This window comes from Gobius niger (genome assembly GCF_951799975.1).
Source record: "Gobius niger genome assembly, chromosome: 10".
Taxonomy (NCBI): domain Eukaryota; kingdom Metazoa; phylum Chordata; class Actinopteri; order Gobiiformes; family Gobiidae; genus Gobius; species Gobius niger.
In genome coordinates this window covers 8791237-8813486 of record NC_136861.1, presented here as the reverse complement: position 1 = coordinate 8813486, position 22250 = coordinate 8791237, and the positions used below count along the sequence as shown (strand labels likewise).

Here is a 22250-nt window from a genome sequence, read left to right as displayed (position 1 = left end):
CTAGCGAATTTAGTGAGTGGGTAAGTGGTTGGTGGTGGTGGGAGGGGCCGATGGCGCAGACTGGTTGCTTTGCTTCCATCAGTCTACCCCAGGGCAGCTGTGGTTACAATAGTAGCTTACCACCTATAGACACGCACTGATATTATTATTATTTACAGTGAAGATCCCGCCCTTATGCCCTTTTTAGGAACATGCCCTGCCACAGCTGGGTAGGAGGAGACTGTAAATCCGCCATTATTTCCATCTCGAACATAGATATTACGACAAAAGGGGAGGAGTGAGGAGACAGAGTCTATTATTTATTATGTCTATGGTCGAGACATTGTCCTTGCGTCTTGGTTTGTATTGATATCCCAACTACCATGTAACAGGAGTAACTGTCTGCTCGTGTATGTAAACGGGTTATTCCAAATGTTTCAGAAACTGGAATATTGACGGCATGTAAACGTAGTCAGTGTTGAGCAGTGAATGATCTGGCCCGCCAAAGAAAGCGCTGCAATAATTCACGCATACAATTTTTCTTTAACAAAAGATGCCGTTACAATTTAGATCTATGGTGGAAAAAGAAATGTCCTCCACTACAAGAAAATATATGTATGTCAACAACTGTAAGGCTAAAAAGAAATCCGCCATAAAACCCATTTGAACATGCAGCAACACAAGAGATTAGTCCCGAAGAAACAGACCCTTTTAAAATGTTGCTTTAGGGATGTGCTTTTGGAACCAGACTAAAAAAAAAAAACTTTATTTTTTGGGGGTTATTTTTAAGGCCTGGCGAACACAGTAACACTATGTCATGCCTGTTTTGGCTTTGGGATTTTTAAAGTTCTGACCTCAAAGAGAGCCAAGAAGCGACATGGGGTCGACCTCCAGTGGACCCCCCACCAGCGGGGTGCGCAGCGGGACGCCGGGGCACTGTGGGTGCGTGGGCGGGTGAAGCGGGGTGACTCAGCTCCATCTCTTCGCATGGAAAACGGCAACTGACAGTGGTCCGCAACCTTTTAGCATCCCAAGACTCAAAAGGTTTCAGTAAATGCTCAACGTTGCCACTGAAGTTAATGCAGAAAAGAAAGTATTTGCTTTTGACAGGCAGAATAACAGTATGGTGCTTCAGTTACTTCAAGGCCTTGTGTTACCCAATACTTATACTGCATGTGATATTTGAAGGCTGTCAGTGCAGTTGTGTGGTCCACAGATCAGTTATTCCAAACCTTTCTTTTGTTACTATAGGATTTGAAACTAAAACATCGGCTTAGTTGTATAGAAACCCTCAACGCAGAGACATTTTCTTGGTTTCCTTCGAATACAAGCACTGATATTCATATTCCTGCCCTCCCAACGAATATCGAAGAACTAGAAACAAACAAAATCTTCCATATCTGTTCATTTATGATTTCATGTTGTTCAGTTTGCTCCGTTCTGTCACGTATAAATCTATCCGTGGAACCAAGACCAGTAAAAAAGAAAAAAAGCCGTCCGGTTTTGCCTGTGTGACCGTATACATTGCTCATTATATTTTACAGCCCGTTTCGGTCTCACAGCTGCAGATACATACATAATTTTCACTGGAGGCCCGCGGACATTTGAAATTCAAATGCATCCGCGCTGTTTTTTACGACTTGTCTCATTTCTATCGCGCCGACACTGAAATAAAACATATTATGATATCCGCTCATTCAAGTTTGCTTTCTCGTTTTGGGCTGTGGTTCGTCGGATTGGAGTTCAAGGACTGAAATGGTTCAATAGAGTGGTTCACCCTTGAAGTTTGGCAGGGTAAATATTGTCGTTTTCATGGGTGAGACACTTTATCCAGTAATAATACTTCATCCCTTCGTCTTTCAAAGCACTTTTCCAAACGTTTTGTGTATTAACCAATCACTCCATACTCGTACTACTTGAAGAATGTGTGTAGCCACAGCTGGAGAAGACCAACATAACTGAGGCCACCAGGTACTACCCCACGGTCTTCGATGCAGGTGCTAACCAGGTCCAACCTCGCGTAACTTCCGAGGTATGATAGGATCAGGGATAGCAAAGGCAGTCTGGTCCTTACTTGCTTATAGGGACTATACAGACTTTAAAAATGGAACATGTAGGGGGAGGAAAATACATAATTTTACAACAATGTCCTGAGGTGTAGAATGAGCCCAGACCTGTTCACCACAACTGCCTCTAAAATCCTGTACTGTCACTCAAAAAGGGGTAAATTTGGGTCTGAAGTGCCGTCATGCACAAGCTTAATATAGAAGCTGCAGTTACACGTATGACCTGAGGTGCCAGTAGTGAGTACAAAATGGCTAACTTGCATCTAGCCCCTTTAAGGTAGCATTTAAGACCAAGCACCGCCCCCATTTGCAGTTTGAAATTGCAGCTGATGTGGGTCGCCTCGGCAGACCCTGGGGGGGTCGTTGCCAAGAGAAATCGCAGAAAATTCTCACACCGCATGGCCGAGTAGCTGACGTCTCCATTGTGCGCTAACTACAAATGACACGCACCCCTGCTGCTTTGTGGACGGGAAACCTATACTTCCACTTCCGGCTTCACTGGCCATGATCAGGCAATGATTCTCTCATCAAGTCACTGTGTGGTCTTGAAGTGAACCTCAACTACCAAATAAATAAAACCACATTTACTTTTTAAGTCATGACGGGGCAGTACGCGCGGTGTCGGCCCATTAGTCCGATGTCTTATTATTCCTAAAATGCTCCAATTGAGTAGGGGATGAAAAAGAGTCCACTGACCTTAAGGTTTGGGCCAATGGTTGTATATGGCTCTCTAATCCACAACACGGCACCTCTGCTCAATGGAACATTTTCGGAACAATGAGATGTCGGACACTGGATAGTTTTGGACTATATATTTACAAAATACACTAGTTTATACACACAAAAAAATTACAAAAACGTAAATGGGAACAGCACATAATACTCTAAACTAGACATAAGAACAGTTTATCAGCCGAACAAAGTTGGTTTGGTCTTCAGTTGCACTTTAACTATTAGTTAGGCCATGTTCACACTTGACCTGATTGTCGCAAATACTGGTGCATTTTAGGGAAGGAGTTATAAAGCCTCAACATGTAACATTTGACCCGATAAATAGACTGAAAAACCAGCATCTATTTCATTAAAGGTACTTTTATCATTGACAACTGACTGGTAACTTTTCTCCATGGAGGTGTTGACCAATGACAGCCAAACAGATTTAGATAGGTTAGGTCTTCATCCAAATCCATTCTTTGATTGCGAACTGCAAAAAAATATCATTGTCTGTGTCAAGCTGCTCATTAGGAGCATGTTTTGTATTGTTGGCAACAGTATAATCAAAAAGGTTACGCAGTGTGCCTTTAAGATGGTTCATAAGCGCAAACCTGGGTGAGGCGAGCATCACAATAGCAGCAACTATTCCCTGAAAGTACACCAGACTTTACCTCAAGAGGACCAAACATGGACACGCCCCAAACTCATGTGTAAACTGTGCATAAACCAATAAAAGCTCAAACTCCAGGACTTCTGCCTAAACAAATCTCCATCCTCAGTTGTCCGCGCACCACTGTTTGAACCGCACAGCTCTGTCGATTTGGCGACAGTTTTGGTTGTCCACTCCACTTCACTCCTCCCTCTTTTCGAACGGAGAAGCCTGCTGCTAAATTAAATAGTCACTCTCTCTCTCTGTGTCTCTCTCCCACCCTCCCTCTCTCTCTCTCTCCTGCACTTTTCCCTTTTTTTTTTTTTTTCTTTCTCCGTGGCGTTTAAAATCAATTCATTCAGTGGACTGCTGACACAGCCGGGCCTGGAGAGCTCAGGATTTATGGCTCCCTCTAATGGGGATGCTCTGAACCAAACTCCCGTCGTCAGCAGATTCTGGGCCGCCACCGCTCGCTCACTCCATCTCGCTTTTAAAGACACAGCCCCACGATTTCTACCTCCCTCTGTACCAGGCATCTGCAGCCTATGGTTTCAGAGGCAGATGCGGATCTCTGGACCTGCCCCTGTGGCTCTTTTGACTCTTTAGAGACTATGTCAAGGTGGTCTGGTAAAAAATGTAGCGCTTTTGGGGCAGAATCGGCTCTTTGAATCCAAAAGGTTGCCGACCTCCGCTCTGTACGCTTTGTCCGCCCGCCTTTCTGGGGCCTAAGGGAGAAAACCAAACTCCAAAGAATGATTCAAAGACAATTATCCGAATATGTACGAATCGATAAAAGTTGATGCGCAACATAAAAGGATGGAGAATTCGGGACGTTGTTACCAGGGAGTGTTGATTTCCCAAAAGAACGTGACTCGAAACATATACAGTATGTGTCAAAATTGAATGTTGAGTCCACGTAGAATAGGATATAAGTCAAAGCAGATTGAACAGAAAACTACTTTATTGATATATTCTGCCTGTCAGTGAAAATGTAGTGCGGAGGAACCTGTAAGCACACAGAACTTTATGCTACAAGTACTGCAACTGCACGGAGAACAGAGCTGATCAAAGATGAAACTGAATCTGAACAAAATACTCCTACAACAACAAATAGAATACTACTCCTTCTACTGGTGACCAAGCCAATGTGTTAGCGTTAAATTAGCGTTAGCCTTTAGCTTCAAGGATAAACCACTTGCAGTTATAAACAACGGAAGTCTCCTGCGGTGAGGTGTTTACATCCTGTGTAAAGGTTTTAACATGTCGTGTCTAAGTGTTTATTCAGCAGCTGCATGTTCTCTACCACGCACTGTTTAAATATTTATTTGTTTCAGCAAGACACGGCTAATGGTGCTTTCCAGGCAACGGCTAACCGGTAAACGTCCGACCTCCCAATTGGAAAAACGCCTTGGAGCAACGCTCCAAGCGGTTATTACAACATGTAAACTCGGAGATGACCAGAGTGCTCCGAGTTCAGATTCACAGAAATGAATGGAGAAGTGCAGCTACTTATAAAACTGTGTGAAGAGAACGTTGCTTTTGGTCATATATAATATAGCATAATACAGCATGTTTTGAATTATATCTAGTGTGGAGAGACCCTCATATGGTGTTAGCGCCTTGCTAGCTAACTGTTGTAACATTAACCATTTTCTTTTTACATAGCCTATGAGTTTATTCAGCTGGGGAGCTCAGAGGTTAAAAGGTTTCAATTTCAAGTGGGAAAAGTACTAGCTACCAGTTGCTGGGAATGCACTATAACTCTCCATAGGAAAAAAAACACAGACAGGAAACAGTTGTTACACCACAGGAAGTTAGCATAGATACAGACGGCATCTCGTCATAGAAGGGGGCGTGGCCTCACTGAGGGGAACTTATTTATCACACATAAATAAAGTCAAGTCTAAATCGGGTCCATATGGATGTTTATTCACAGCAGATTGTGTGAAATTACCAAAGTACAGTGGGGAAAAAAAGTATTTGGCCAAAATCCAATAGAATGTCTATGTGAAACTGACCAAATACTTTTTTTTCCCCACTGTATATGAGAAGAAGAAATGAACGCAGAATGAACACACCCAATATGGCTGCCAGAGTTGGACATTACTGAAGTTACTATGACAACAACCAAATGAGAGTTCTACAATAGTTTTGCGATTCAAACAAGGCTCCCAAAGCGTTGTCGAATCCAGGATAAAGGAAAACATGTGTTTGCTGTCCGAAATCATTTCACAACTCACGCCGCGCTAACATTTACGGCTCGGACGACGCCGGCTTGTAAAACCCAAACCTGCGGCATCTCCGACCTTTATGAGAACATGAAGACATTGCGTATGAAGAACAATTGAAATATTCCTAAAGGCCAGACACCTTCCAGGGAGCGAATCCTAAGCTTGTTTTCTGCTCCGGCGCCTCCTCGAATCGCATGTTGATGTCTCTTTTCACAGCCGCCCGGTCCAAAGGTGCTACATCTCCAGAATCCCAGGGCGAGGAAGGAAATCAGGCCATACCCAAGAGAGAGAGGGGGGGGGAGAGAGAAGGAGAACGAGAAGAGGAGGCGCCGATCGAAACACAGCTACACACTCACATAATGCATTTAAACAAGTACATTATTCAGAGCATGTCGCAGAGGGACGCGCGCTCTCTGCCCGCGACGCGTATGGATTTTTTTGGGCAAGTGAACATGTAGAGGTTGTTACATGTAAAGATAGAGACACTGTTGGTTTTACATTAGGTGCCTCGGTATAGACTGAGAAATAAAGGAGAATCTATCACTGGTTCTCAACCGCTGCAGCTCCCACACCGGGCCCTTTCAAGCGATAAAGACAATCACAGAGAAACAAACAACACTAAAAAGCTTTGAATTTAAGGCAGACTATCACAAATTATCATGAAGATTTATTTATAACACAAGGCGCACTTTCATTTCTGGCAAATGGCCCTTATGCAAACTTGAATTGAGTAGTAGTTATTTAGCCTGGCCAGACAGAAACACTTGCTTTTTGTTCCTGATCAAAAGCAGGACCGTTTCTGCTCATGGCTAATCAAATATTGAAGCATTTTTGTATCGATCCAATCACAAACATGTCAGGAAGACTGAACTACCAACATTTTCTTAAACTTAACTTTACTTAATGATGTTGATGATTCACCTTCTCGAAGAAAACTTTCTTCTTCTTGTTGTTGCCATCTATTGAAAGTGTTGTTGTCCCGTTACAAACATACATTCAGCTGTTGTGCATTCGTGTGGACCTGTTGGAGTTTTTCTACCAAGTTGCCAATGACCTGTTGTAACCTTAAAGGGATACGGAGTTTAAAAATGTTAAAACTAAGTATTTTCCTCCCCCTACATGTTCCAGCCATGTCTGTGTAGAATGAGCTCAGACCTGTTCACCACAACTGCCTCTAAAATCCTGCACTGTCCCTCAAAAAGAGCTTAATATATAAGCTGCAGTTACGCATAAGACCTGAGGTGGCAGTAGTGAGTGTAAAATGACCAACTTGCATCTAGCCCCTTTAAAGGAATAGGCCACTGTTTTTCCATACTGCGATATGTTCTTACCTGAGCTTAGACCTGTTTGGTCTTTCTTTGTTAGCCTTTAGCCTCTCCTCCTCGCCTCTATGGGGCCAAACGGGGGTGAAGCAAGAAGCGACCGAGCTCTTCCACGTTTCCCCTATTTAAATACGGTTACGTGAGTAGTTACACGATCCAGGGATAGTTACACAAAATTAAACATGTTGATTTTCTAAGTGGATAGAAAGAGGTGCTGTATTGTAAGGCGTAAGGACACCTTAGGAGCACTTTGTATTTAAATAGGGGAAACGTGGAAGAGCTGGATCGCTTCTCTTTTTTTTTTCTACATTCATTCATTTATTTCAGTATGAAGTGTGGATGGTGCTGGATCGCACCATCCACACTTGGTGCGATCCAGCACCCGGTGGCTCCCGGAAGACCACAAAACGAGCGAAGAAACCAAAATCAACACAACATAAATATTCAATATGTTTAAATGATCCTGATTGTGCGTGTCTAGTTTATCAAAGAAATATTAAATAATATAAGTGACTTTTCGAACAAACCCAGGGCCGGCCCGAGCCTATTTGGTGCCCCATGCAAGATTGAACTTTTGAAAGAAAAAAAAAAAAAATCATATGCATTTTTTTTTTATATATATTTCTGTGTGTTTCTTTAGCGTACTTACATAAAGCCTTTTTCTGAATTTTCTCGACCTTAAAAACATTAATAACATTGTATAGCCTATAGTTTTTTGTCTTTTTTCAGAATCCTTTTGGACACACTTTAGATATGGAAAAAGCCAGTTTTATTTTTGTTTTGATTATCATCGTTATATCATGATTATCTATTCAATTATTATTATTAGTAATTTTTGCTTGGTCGCTTCTAACTTCACCCTTGTTGGCGCCATAGAGGAGGGGAGGAGAGGCTAAATGCTAACATCTTTGATTGTTTTGCTTGACTGAGCGCGAGCATAAAGACCAGACAGTGACACATCAACTCGTCTAAGCTCAAGTAAGAACATACCTCAGCTCCCTGATACTTCTCTGTATGTGTGTGTAAATAAAACACTAGTTATAACTTGACTTATTATCAAATACTGAAATATTAATTCAAACTGAAACCTGAAATCATTCTGTCCTTTTTTTACTCTCAAAACACTCAATCTTACAGAAAGAGACACACTTTCTTTAGGGATAATATCTAATAGCATCTTTCTTACAGGAATTTTGCAAAATGTGTTTTAAAAATCACGATTCAGTTCACAACATCTTCAACAACTGTATTGGCTTTGGGCGTGTGGGCGAAAAGCGGCGCCAATGCCACATCGGAAAAAAAACTGTCAAATTGAGTATTTTACCCACTTCACATTTTTTGTCCAAGTAAAAGTTGCATTTGGTGAAAACCTTGAAAACTTCGACAGGATGCTCTCGAGTTGAATAAGGAAGAGAAAGACGGTACAAGAGGCAAGATTGCTGCAATAAAAAAAAAAAGCAAAGGAAGAAGGGTTCAGGTTTATTGCCGGCTTTGGAAAGTTTTAAATATTTATGCCTAAAGCTGTGGAACTTCAGGGGGAACACATCATATAGATACTGTAACTGTAAAGGAAAGTACAATTAGGAAATATTTTTAAGAAAGGCAGTTGTACAAGCCTTGTGTAACTTACCAAACCAGTGCAGGATTATTATGAAGTTATTTTTATTGTCAGTCACTACGGTAACAATTTAGAATACGGCCCAGTAACTCCTAGGTAGTTTCTGTGGTGCATCCCTAGTACTTACAAAGGTAATTACCAGGTACTTACAGTGGTACGTTTCGGTCATTACTGTGGTATTTCATAGTGAACTTCAGTAGTAATACTTAAAAGAGGTAGTAATAACAATGTTAAAGGGATATTTCAGGATTTTTGACATAGGGCCTCATTTCCTAGTTATCCAGAGTGTTGCTGATTTCTGGAGATATTTTATTTTTGTAATTCATGCAGTTCTTATATTTGAAGAGTTTGGTGGCGCTAGGCTAGTACATTTATATGGTATCAGCTAGCCTGCATTAAAAACAGTCTGAAATCAATTATAACGCCAGACTAACCATATAAATGTTTGTGTCCATAGAATCATTTTTGGAATATAACTGACCTTGCATCACATGAATGATCGCATTTTGAGGCACTATTTTCTAGCAGATCACTCCGCCGCTGCGTAGCTTACACAACCACGAAGCTGATGCTGCTACAAATATAAGGTATTTTAAATGCAAAATGGTTTAATCGACACAGACATTTATATGGTTAGTCTGGTGTTATAAGTGATTTGCCTCAACTGCACTGTGGAGTGTGTCAGACTGTTTTTAATGCAGGCTAGCTGATACCATAGAAATGTGCTAGCCTTGCACTAGCCTAGCGTCACGCAACTCTTCAAATATAAGAACTGAATGAATTACAAAAAAAAATATCTCCAGAAATCAGCAACACTCTGATAACTAGGAAATGAGGCCCTATGTCAAAAATCCTGAAATATCCCTTTAAGATGTACCACATAATTACTAGATATTTCAACTGTAAGTACCATGGACTTACCGGGCCGTATTGTAAAGTGTTACCGAGAGGGGACAAAGGAAAACAAAAAATCTAAAGATTTACCTATACTCATCATCTTGGCTTCCTGGGCCTGCGATAGCACTTTAGAATGTGTAAGCCTTTTTGTTCTGTAGCTCTTTAAACACTTTAAACACCGATTGCACATTGGTGGAAGCTTATCCAAATCTCACTAATCGCTGTTGAATGTTTCACGCTGACCTCCATCTTTAAACGGCACTTTCCCGTCTCAAACGCAGCCCCATTCTTCAGTATATCTCGGAGCGAGAGGGAGATCCTTGGACATATTTGGCCTGTTTTCCCTTTCATTTTTTTTTTAAATACAGGTATTGATCTTTCGCCGCCTTCTTTTTTTTCCTTCTTTTTTTCTATGTTCGCCTGAAACGCCCGGCTTATTAAAACAAATCGCGTGTCGAGCAAGGCCACTATACGCCGCCCGCCCGGCGAATCCTGCGTGGCCTGTCCTCGGGCCCATCGCGAAACGAAACGCTCGGCTAACAAGGTGTGTAATCTACTTTAATCAGTTCATATTTTATAAAACAAGGAGAGGCTGGGAATTAAGTAAGAGGGAGAGATGGTTAGGCGCGGCCAACGTTGCGGCTGTTTTTTGCAATTGGATGTGACGGCTTGGGGACCGCGACTTGATTTTACATGCATGACTGTGTAATGAAGCCATGCCAAATGGTCAGTTATGGTTAGCATTAGCCGCAGGAGGTAATGGAGGCTAATGCGCGGCTCTGACAAGCGGCACCGGGGAATACTGGCCCGACGTGAACATGCAGATGAACCGCTTTTACACGGGACCGGCATGGAAAATGGATGAATTCCATTCAAATTATGCAGCAGAAAGAAAATACTCCTTTTTTACATCAGGGAAAGAAGAAAAGAGTGGAATTTGATAGAACACTTTGGGATTAAAGGCCTTATATTCTGATTTAAAAAAAACTTTTGATGCCTTTTCTGAGTCAAAATAGATTTGTTGTGTTCCACTCTTGTATGTTGGAGTTCCTGCATGATCTGGAAAGCTCCAGTGCTCTGACCACCTCTCCTCTACGTCTCCTTCTCTGTTATTCTAAAGTCCACTACGCTTTTCACTGTTCTGATCGTTGTACTTGCTGTTGTCACACTGGGCTACGTACAAATGATTTGATTTTATGCTTTGTTGGAATAAAATGTTTCAATAGTTACAATCCATGACCTGCAAGGTCTGAATGCAGCCGACAGAGAGCCTCGTGAGCTCCACACTTCCACAGGAAATGACGTCACTCCACTTTTTAATTTCATTTCTTTAATCTCAATAAGACACTTTTTTAACTCCACTATCCTTCAGGTTAGGTTTATGGTTAGTTTGGATTAGGTTAAGCTAACTGTGTACTGTGGAGGCGACGTCATTTCCTGTGGAGAAGTGGAGCTCCATCGGCTGCATTCATTGGTGTAACGGCACCATGATATAACATGTATGTCGAGGTCTAAAGGGAAAATCTTAGGTCAAAGCTCAAAATCAGTGTCTCAGTGTCTGATATTTTGGAACACTAGTCATAGAGTGGGCCATCCTCTTGCTGCAGAGAGGATCTCTTCAACACTGCACGCCGCCAGAGTCGCAGCAACAGAGGCCGGGCATGAGCCGGTCCCACTCATTTTACACAACTTTCCCTGCACTTTTCCACGGAAATAAACACCACTCACATGCAGCACTTTCCTCAGGCTAAACACAAGCTGATTTACAGACTCTTCCTATCCAGCTCTGACGAAGCATGTTCCTAAAAAGGACATAAGGGCGGGATCTTCACTGTAGACTCAGCCCTTGCGTGATGTGTAGCTCGCGCTGCTCTAATGCTAACAGTCTGGCCCTCTTTAGCACGAGATTTCTAAAATGTTTCTTACAAAAACCAGGCATAAGCCACAAAATGGGTTGTCACATTTTACACATAACCCCTATGAAGATGAAGTTTTGTTATTTCCAGAGGTCATTACTATAAAAATTAAATAGCACAAGCTTTACAAATCGGGCTAATTATGACAATTTAGACACAATTTTTTTTTTGATTAATCAGTCAAACTGTTTTGCAATGCCAAAAAGTACTGTCCATGTGACATACTATTTTATTCTTTCTTTATATCAAGCAATGGCATTTCACAGTGAACGCAAGTGAATCAAATACATTTCACAGTTTGTGTCACGTTGAACCAACAACAAAATTGACATACAAGGAAAAATAATCATATTAATAATAATGATCAGTACCAATTTTGCCTGAAAGAAAGTGAGAGGAAGAAAACTTACTAAATCCTACCCCCAATTCTCATCAATATTTCACACAATGAGCTTCACTGTTACATTCTCCACAATTTTAACAGCAAAGTATAAATATGTAGTCAATCAGAAGGCGAGTAACCAGGATGTTCTGAAATATATGTGACGGTTGTGTATCTGGTGTAAATGATGGATTGTCCAAAAGTGGGTCGCAGAACGATTATTGGTAAATGGGCCAAAAAGCAAACCGTTTTTTTACTGCAAGACCAATGACATAAAGAATTTGCAGTTTGACCAGGTTGAAATCCTTTAGTAGTTATTGTCATTTGGGTCATAACTTGTTGTAATATGTTGAGAGCCACTGCTTTAATCCACACGTGTCCTCCGAGCGCAGCCCGTCAGTGGAGGAGGAGGGTCAACAGCCCCTGAGTGCATTTCAGTGGCTCACACCGCCATCACTAACACAAACAATACTAAAGCCCATTCTCAGCGGACAAATCAAGTGTCCCATACCACTCCGCCGCCGCCGCGTTGTCATCCCCATTCCCTCCATGATCCTTTTTATATCTTTACACTGGCTGCTTCATCGCGCCATGTTTTCAATCAATTTTTTTCCCCTCTCTCTCTCTCTCGTCTTCCTTCTTCCTCTCGCGCCATAAATTGTTTCAGATTCCGCGACACCAGACCGGCTTATGAATATATGAATACATAAAGCACATCCACGCGGAGGACCCCAGGAAGCTCCAGTAGTCAGACAAGGTAATGGATGGAGAGGTGTAATATAGTGCGGAGAGGAGCACCACTTGTTAGAAAAGCTTTAACTGCATCTCAATGAACAGGGAACAACATTAAATATACGGCCGCGGCGGTAATGCAGTCCAACGGTGAGCGGCCAGGACTGAACCGGGGACGAACGCCGGGACTCAACCAGGTCTGAAGAGTTGAAATCAGAATGGAAACCGTGCCCAAGCTTGGGACGGAAGCTGCAATGGGTCCAACGCTGCCTTCGGATTTCAAATCCAAGGCCAGTAGAAATTCGCACATGATCTCATCTCGTATTATTAACTGGGAAACTGTCTCTAACCTTTGACCTTTCAACAAGACAGAGAGCAGCCATAAGAAGTTAAAAAGTTTGGGCTGTGAAATGCAATTCGCTTGTTTAATAATGCCCTGTACCCGACTTTATTGTTGCTTGTAGAGAAGTGAAGATTGTTTTGTCCTCCTTAAGCATTTTGACCATGCAGAGAGAGGTTCATGAAAAAAACATGTTTATAGATTGTGAGCTTGCAGGATAGTTTTCTTAGCTTTTCTGTGAGAGTGGCCCTGAAAAAGGACTTTGAGAAGTGAGCTGTGCTACCGTGGCGGCACGGTAGCACAGCGGTTAGTGCTTGTGCTTCACAGCTAGAAGGTCCAGGTTCGATTCCCACCAATGACGGGGCCTTTCTGTGTGGAGTTTGCATGTTCTCCCCGTGTCTGCGTAGGTTTCCTCCGGGTACTCCGGTTTCCCCTACCACTAAAAACATGTACAATAGGCCAGGATGTATGAGAGTGTGTTTGAGAGTGCGCATGGGGGACGACGGATGAAAATTAGCCTAAGGCTACAATCCGGCGTGGCTTGTTCATTAACTTGCACTGTCCCTACCAAAATAAACCATAAAATAAACTAAAAAGATGTTAGAAATGAGATGGGAATTAGATGGAATAATAACAGGTTAAAGCGCATATTACACAGTGGACACATTTGTTGCTAAAACATACTTAACACAATTACATTAAATATTTTGCCATAACATGTACACAGCTTTCTTTAGTTTGACAATTTTTGTGATGTTTATAGTTTCACTTCCTTATAGATACAGATGGCATCTCTGGAATCGCCCATATATGGTCATGTTTGAAAACAGTTAAGGGGGAAAACAATTTGGAGAAAAATCTAAACTTTCTCTAATTATTCAAAAACTACTTAAACAAATGCTGAATTATGAATATAGTTTTCTACTAAATAAAGATGCAAAGACATGGAGAGGAGTAAAGTGGTTCAACAGCCCATAAATACATAGAAAACGGAGAATGTTGACATGGTGCTTCATGTTAGAATCGTCAAGCTAATGCTAGCGCTAGCTAGCGTTAGGTACGGCTGCCGTTTTTTTCGCTTCTACTGAACAATCTGCTGTGAATTAACATCCATGTGGATCCGATTTAGACTTTACTTTATTTGTATATGATAAATAAGTTTATATTCCACCAGAAAGTGGCTAAAAAAAGTGAAAAATTTGTTTCCCAAAAGATTGTTTTCCCCCTCGGCGAGTCCACGCCCCCTTCTATGAGGTGATGCCGTCTGTATCGATTGGACGCTGACAGGATGTGACATAGATGGGGGCAAACAACTTCAACCTGTTGCCGTGCCGACCATGTTTTATCAATGGAAAATGACTCAAACTGCTGTGGAACTTTACTTCTATCTGCGTCAGTTCCTGTCATTAGCCTAAAACTCAAATAAAAATACATTTCCTGGCCAGCATTATTTCCTCGTTAAAATTGCTGCTTCACTGAAATAAAATTATAATTGTCACTTACAACAGATGTTATTCATCTAAAAAAGTAATATTTTCAAAAGCATGAATATGCACTTTAAACTTGTGTCCCCTCTTTTATTGTTGTAACCAAAACAAAACAAAAAGACATCTGGCCTTTAATGTCTGTGAAGTCGTTTCATTTTGATGTGTGGCTTAATTTCACTAAAAAATACGTCAAATTCAGTGACATAATAAAAAAAATTGCCTTACTGTTCTAAACAACCTGGTACAGATGATGACTTGAACGACTTCATTATTCGGGGAAAAAAACATGAAAACGTCTTATATCGTATGCACTTACTTTCTCTATGGAAATCTTTGACGACTTCCTTTTTTCCCCCAGTTTTCCAAAAATGTAACGTGACTGCCGGTAATGACGCATGTGAAATATATAAACCGTGATCACAAAACATCTCTTATCTTCACTGAAAGCTCAAAGTGTAGGAATAACCCGGCTCCGAAATGCAGGAGCCCCTGATGCCATTCTGTGCTTGAGGAGCGTAATTATCATTTAACAGCGCCGGTGTTTGACAGGGCCCGACCCGCACGCAAAACTCATTTCCATTCTTCTTATTATATCACGATTATATAAACACTCTTAACCAGTGGCCACAGCAGCGGCAAACAAATTATCACAAATTAGCCCCATATTGCCAGTTTTTAGCTGAGGCAAAATGAGCCGGCTCCACACGCTCCCGAGTCTGTCCATAAATCAGGCCGGTCCCACCTGTTGGGAGTAAACAGCCGCGCCGTTGATTAAAGTCTTACTTCAAAATACTTGGGCTCGCTCCTCTCTCAGCGCTCTGTTTTGGTTCGATCACCCGCCGCATTGTGTAACTATGAAACAGTCTCGGTAATGTCCGTCCATAAATCTCATCCATGGTCTTCCTCTAGGCTCTTTTAAAAAAAATTAAATACAGACTCTGAACTGAGCGGCACAATGCAGACTTGCCACTTATGGCGACGCGTAAACAAGCAGCAGCTTCCCTTTCCCTTGGTACAGCAGCGTGTTTGGCACTAGAAAATATATTTGCAGTTTTTGTAAGGGTCAGCAGATTTTTTTACTGAGAGTCTATACTGGCCATGAAGGAAACAGCTTTTTATAAAGTAAACAAAAGGCTAGCTGACGATCTAAAGGCCTTTCTAAAGAACCCATAGATACAAACGGCATCCCTTGAATCGCCCATATATGGTCATGTTTGAAAACAGTTAAGGGGGAAAACAGTTGAGAAAAATCTAAACTTTCTCTAATTATTCAAAAACTACTTTAACAAATGCTGAATTATGAATATAGTTTTCTACTAAATAAAGATACAAAGACATGGAGAGGAGCAAAGTGGTTCAACAGCCCATAAATACATAACAGAGAATGCTAATATGATGCTTCGTGCTAGCATCGTGCTAACACAAGCTAGCACTAGCTACGACTGCCGCTTTTTCGCTTCTACTGAACAATCTGCTGATTGAATAAACATCCATATGGACCCGATTTAGACTTGACTTTATTTGCATGTGATGAGTAAGTTTATATTTCACCACAAAATGGCTAAAAAGAGTGACAAATTATGTTTCCCAAAGATTAAGGGGAAAATAGAATCTTCTAAATATAAAACAGCAGTGTTAGCACGATGTTAACATGTAGCATCATGCTAGCATTCTCCGTTATTTATGCATTTATGGGCTGTTGAACCACTTTGCTCCTCCATATGTCTTTGCATCTTTATTTAGTAGAAAACTATATTCATAATTCATCATCTGTTAAAGTAGTTTTTGAAAGTTTAGATTTTTTTCCTAATTGTTTCCCCCTTAACTGTTTTCAAACATGACCATATATGGGTGAATCCAGAGATGCCGTCTGTATCAATAGTTTAAAATTGAGGTGGAGCAAATGAAAAGTCCACGGTGGTAACTACGGTAACTATGGTAACTGTGGTAACTGCATACATTTTTTTTTGTCTTTGTATTCGGTGAATATCTCAACCATTACTGGGAGAATCCACATGAAACAAAAACTGTATCAAAGTTCATTTTCTCCTCTATCACATAAACCAATGTCCAATTATTTTCCCTGAAAGGCGTCCGAGCGTGGCGACAATGCTCAAAAATAAGAGCTTGATGTCGGTCAGTTGAAAGGACTTTCAGACATAAAAATAATACGGCGGGTTTGTGAATCCAATCACCGTCAAATACTAATGAGGAAAAAACATTTGTTAGTGTTCGTTTGAGATTTCTTACAAAAACTGCATTTCTCCCATAGAGTTGCATTGGCCTCTGCTCTCCACCTGACATTATGACATCATCACGTCCTAAGACCCACACACCCGCATTTCTTCTTCTGAAACACTGAAGAGGCACAGTGGAGGCATCACAAGAGGCGCTACCGGAAACAAAAAAGGGGAAATTAGGAGGTATCCGGGCAAGACTCGCAGCTAAGCAACACAAGCAGCTGGTAGCTTCGTCGTTTTTCACCGTGTAACATCATGAAGGATGTCAAGCTGTGAGACCTGGAACTTTCCAAAAACACGCCGGGTCAGGTTGTCTCACCATGGCGGATGCACCACATTTACAGTCAGTCATTGCACTGGTAAATCAGCTGGTAGCAAATATCACAAGGTAAACCTGATCATCACACTGTCCAAACAATTTCCCATCATGCAAAACATCTGGGCGCTTTGCTGTGGAAGATGTCATTGTTTAGAGATCTGGTTATTCAGGTTCTCAAATGATAGTATTGCCATGGGTGCACGGGTTTTATATTTGCCGACACATTTATAGAAACTAATTAACAACACACGGATCACGGAAAAAACACGAGGTGCTGCTGAAGACAAACACGGATAGCATTTCCAAAACGGGGTGCGCTTGATCCAATCCAAATGTCGCAATGAAAGTTCATCCTCCTCACAACCAGAGCATTTCCAGATTGATATTAAAGTGCTAAAGCTGAACTATCTGTCTGGTTTTTGCCAGGTGAGTAATCTGAACCGGTTTGTGGCTATAAACATTTTTTTGGATCCTACTGTATCTCATCCATCCATCCATTTCTTTCTATTTCGTTTTGTTTCCATCTCTGATCACAGACCGAGCCGCTAACCCAGACATCTGTTTCCAAATCTGCATCCGTTCCGAGCTCCCCTTCCTAACTCCTGAAGTAAGTTCCGTGATCCGCTCCCAGCGCAGTCTGAATGTTGCGTGACGGGGGAGCCATCACACCCCCCGCTGCACCGGGACGAGCCCCGTCATTACCGCAATAATATAGAACTATAACCCCGGCAATTAGCCTAATGGAAACGCGCCGCTCTCCGGTGGTGAGGCGCCGCTAGCTGCCCTGGGAGACCGGGGGGAGCGGCGGAGGAGCGAACCATCCAGGCCCCATTGATCCTCGCCGCCACCTGCTCTATGGCTCCGCGGAGGGCCCCAAGCAAGGCGGAGGGGTCCCCAAAGCGCAGCCATCCCGGCCCCACGCGAGCTCCAGGCATATGGATAAGAGTCTATGGCTAGTCTTCCGCTGCTTAACCCGGCTCGCATTAGCGCAATATGGGCCGGGGAGGGGAGGGGGGGAGGGAGGCGCACGCGGGACACGGGCTGGTTTTACGAGCGCTCCAGGCGGAATCAGGTGAAGGTAACGCTATTCAGACACGCGTGGGGCCTCGATGCACTGCTCAAAATGGATTTCTACCTGGATATGAAAGATCTGAATTCAGAATGTTGATCTGAGGCTGCACGACATATCGCTAAATTATCATTTTAGCACAGTGAGGTATCAATACATCGCCAAATCATTAGACCTAAAATTATTCCTAAATTAAAGGGAAATTTCAGGACAATATAGGGCCTCATTTCCTAGTTATCCAGAGTGTTGTTGATTTCTGGAGATTTGAATTGTTTTAATTCATCCTTATATTTGAAGAGTTTAGTGGTGCTAGTGCGAGGCGAGTGCATGTCAACAAATCAACAACACTCTGGACAACTAGGAAATTAAAGTGATAGTCTGTAAGTTTGCAAAGCGAGGAGAGATAGGGTGAAAGTAAACAATCAAATTCCTCCCCTCTTGGACCAGAAAGCAACTCTTAGTTTGCAAAATGAGGAGGGCAGGACAGAATGTTCAAAAAGAAACGATCAAGCTCCCGCCCCCTCTCTCCTGATTGGTCCCGACAGGCCGGTTCACAGGGAAAGCTCGTCTCATTGGTCAAAGTGGGGTCCCGCGGTTTCTGATTAGTGTCTGAAATCAGCAAAGGGAGGGACTTCAGAAAGTTATTATCATTTGATGTTGCTAATGTTACCTCAAAAATTTCAGACCCAGACGCTCAAATATACACAATCTATTAAATTTGTAAAACATTTAAACTTACAATCACTTTAAGCCCTTTGTTAAAAATCCTGAAATATGCCTTTAAGATAAACGTCGCCTTGGTTTAGGCCTGATTTTAACCCCTTAACCCCCGCCCTAACGTGCACATATCCTGCAGTTTAACCCAAATGTAAATGCATCTTAAGTGGAGAGAATACAGCCTTTATTTGAAAGCTAAGACCTGCAAAACTCATCAAACTTCATCCTTGTTTTTGTTCTTGCATTTTAGTCGGTTTTGTTGCATTTTTGCCACATTTTTTCCCCACATATTTGTCAAATTTTCATAGCTTTTTTGTCACATTTTTGTAGTTTATGTCATGATTTTATTGCTTTCTAGCCTCTTTTTTATCACAATTTTGTTTCTTTTTGGTCATATTTCTGTTTTTATTCTGTGTGTAATGTAACTGATCAAGCCCCCAAAAATGTGACCAAAACATGTCAAAAAAAGCAACAAAAACAACGAAACAAATAGGACAAAAACGTGACAATCAAAACAAGGACGAAGCTTGGATCAGTTTTGTCTTCGCTTTCAAATGAGGCATTACACTGTTGCTGAAGCCTTTAGATTTGGTTAAAGCCGAACTGACAAAGGTTAAGGCGGGGGCTAAGAGATTATTTTGACACAATTTGATTACGGCTTTTGTTTCTTAATGTAACATGTTAATATTGTTGTAGCAATATCCAAGAAAGTCGATCATTTGAGCGGGAAGAACAGGGATCGGCCGCCCCCGAGTCGAGTCCTATAACCTCTTTAGATGATTCTGAAAGCATCCCATTACCAGGATCTACAGGGGTGCAAAAGGGTGCATTGCAAACTCATTTCATGATGTTTGAATCTCTTTTTGGCACCTCTTTCAAAGTCTGACCCGGCCTCAGCCAGTTTGTTCTGGAGCCGGCGCTGCCCATGACACAGACCTCCTTTGAAATACTCACAAAAAATACACAAAATATATTGGAAATCCCTTTGAAAATTGACCTACAGACCCATTAGTATGATGGAGATCGACTGTGGAGATCTATCTACTCTAGATTCATTGATATGTTTGCACAATTTTACAGTACAATATGTCCATTACTGTTGCCACATTAGTTTAAAGCAGTGGTTTCAAATCCAGATGGCTAGTTTGAGTAGGTATAAATATGCACCAGCCAAAAAGAACAAACTAACATTACAAGACAACCCCCATTCTTTACATTATATACAATCATGCTTCTGAAAAGAGCAGAACAAGAGGACGTAAAGCAGGGAAGGGCTGGAGGAAGTGGTGTATAGGAGTTAGCAGTTAGGAAGCAGCAGTATGCACAGTATATGTTTATGGGCGGCTGCACGGAGAGTGAAAGTGAGGAGGGAAAACTGGGCTACCACTGCCCTCTTTTGTCGGAGTCTTTTAGTGTCGTGCAACCTCTGACTCGCACTGCAGCACGAGCGGAGAGCGGCCGATACAGCAGTCAATGGAGATTACAGGAATTAAATATTGTTTTGTTCAAGATCTGAATCGATGCTTTGACTGAGTCATTACCAGGGACATCCCTTAAGAATAAAAAAAGCTGCAGGAGTGGTTTTGAGGATAATCTGCTGGTTTTCAAGGCCTCGTGTGTAGACAGTTGGAGAAAAATGTATTAAATCATCCGGCGTAATATTGCATGCAAAAACACACACCAAAGCAATGCCATGAGTTCATACAAAAACAATCACGTTCAGTTTAAAATAAGCTGCGACAAAGACCAACTTCTTTCACCAACAACGCAAACAGTTATAGTTTCTTGTGAGGTGGGCTTTTTATTGAAACGTATCTTGCATAAAAGGAATGACTAGCCACAAGCAAGCAGGAGAAAATATCCAAAATATAAATTTCTCAGTTCCACCAAGTCTAAGCTCAATCTACAGGATAATTCCAGGCCAAAACTAATGGTAATGTTTATTTGACAAAGGCTGATCCAGGACTTTAACAAAGACTGTCCAATTTGATGCAAAGACTGACTAAATGTGAATACAATAACCTCTGACTAGACCACCAGCAGAAGCACAGCGTTTGATAAGCAGCATATTTATAAATTAAAGCAGAACTAAGTAACGTAGTAAGCCCTGAGAGGCCATAAGCTGCACTGCAGGTGTCGCAGCATGTTACGTTTTTTTTACTCATTAATTCTCCGTGAGAGTAAATACTACGCTGACAGAAAAGAGAAAGGGAGAGAGGGATATTGCACATCCAATTACACAATGGAGATCATCTTTCTTAATCAAACTTGGCTGTAAATACTGTTTAAGTGGTGCTAGCCCACAGTTAGCCTAGCCCGTTAGCCTGTTAGCTTCTTCGTGATTCGTGTGTATTGGGCAGGAAAAGTTGCAGTTGTGGTTTTCTGGCCAGTGACACCAGGGGGAGATGAAAGACCCGCCCCAATCATCCCATCAACACTTGGATTACCCCCAGAGGGACTATGGAAAGGATATATTAAGGTAAACAAGTTACTTAGTTCTGCTTTAAGGTATGGTTTCAATTTTCCTTTTTGCTTAATTTGGAGTTAAATTTCACTATCAGGCACAGCATACAGATTCCATTCAGCGGTATCCAACTGTGCAAGCACTCCAGTCCACTATCACGGCAAAGCTTTCAAAAAGTTGTCACCTGGACTAGGAACAGTCTCATAAACAAATTGTCCACGAAGTTCACATTATTGGAAGCTCGATAGGAGTAGCCAGAAAGCAGGCGTATACTTTTGGAAAACTTTGCTTCCATTCAGACAAAGTAAATACCTAACAGTCTAGTTGTAATAGAGGTCTCCTGGTCACAGTGTTATCCAACAAATCAGCTGTTGATGGAAAGCAACAATAGAGCAGCAGAAAGCCTGTGTAGCCATCGAAAGGAGAGGGGAGGGAGAGGAGACAGGCGAGCGGAGGAAACAGGGGAAGATAAGGTTTTGGTCCTACCTGCCCAGCTCGGAGTCTCCATGTACAGGTGAAGGTTGGGCTGAGGCTGGTCAGTCGCAGCTGCAGCCGGAGCTCAGGACAACTGCGGAGACAAACACAGAGAGGAAACGGATTTAGATACGGGTCAAAGTTGTAGGGCAACTCGACGACTTAGTTTGGTTGGAAAACAGTGCTGTGATGTGCGTTAGGACGGCCATTGTGCAAAAGACCCAACTGACATACTATGAAGACGTGTTACAAGTGGTTTCACGATCAAAAGAATAACATTATGCAGCGTTTTTTTGTCTGCCAAGAGGGTCAAGAGGTGAGTTTATAACTAGGGTGACCGCCAGTTCAAATAGTAGGTTAATGATGTTTTAATAAAAAAGAAGAAACATTTGTAATGCCACAAATCCAAGCATTTATCATTCCTAAAATGTTATATTAAGCACCGCAAAATGTGTATATATCAAAGTAAATCTGATAAATTAGGCAACAAGCTAATTCATCACATTTAGTACATGCAGTTGAAAGGTTTTTTCAACCATATCTTTTTGCATTTCGGATGAAGTCGAGGCCTAAAAGATCAATAATGTCCTTATTTTCTGAGAAATGTGGATTGAATGCCCACACAGGAGACAAA

General features: G+C 41.8%; 1 protein-coding gene across 3 annotated transcripts in view; it reads right to left on the bottom strand.

Moving 5' to 3' along the window:
* The window catches only part of LOC306968938 (RNA binding protein fox-1 homolog 3-like), a 1481628-nt gene that overhangs the window by 656531 nt on the left and 802847 nt on the right, over positions 1–22250 (bottom strand). For all 3 annotated transcript variants that reach the window (XM_079564526.1, XM_079564524.1, XM_079564525.1), the window contains one exon: positions 21629–21710. In XM_079564526.1, coding sequence (XP_079420652.1) covers positions 21629–21650 — 22 coding nt within the window. In that variant the 5' untranslated portion in view covers positions 21651–21710. Of the gene's footprint in view, positions 1–21628; positions 21711–22250 lie in introns of those variants that run through there.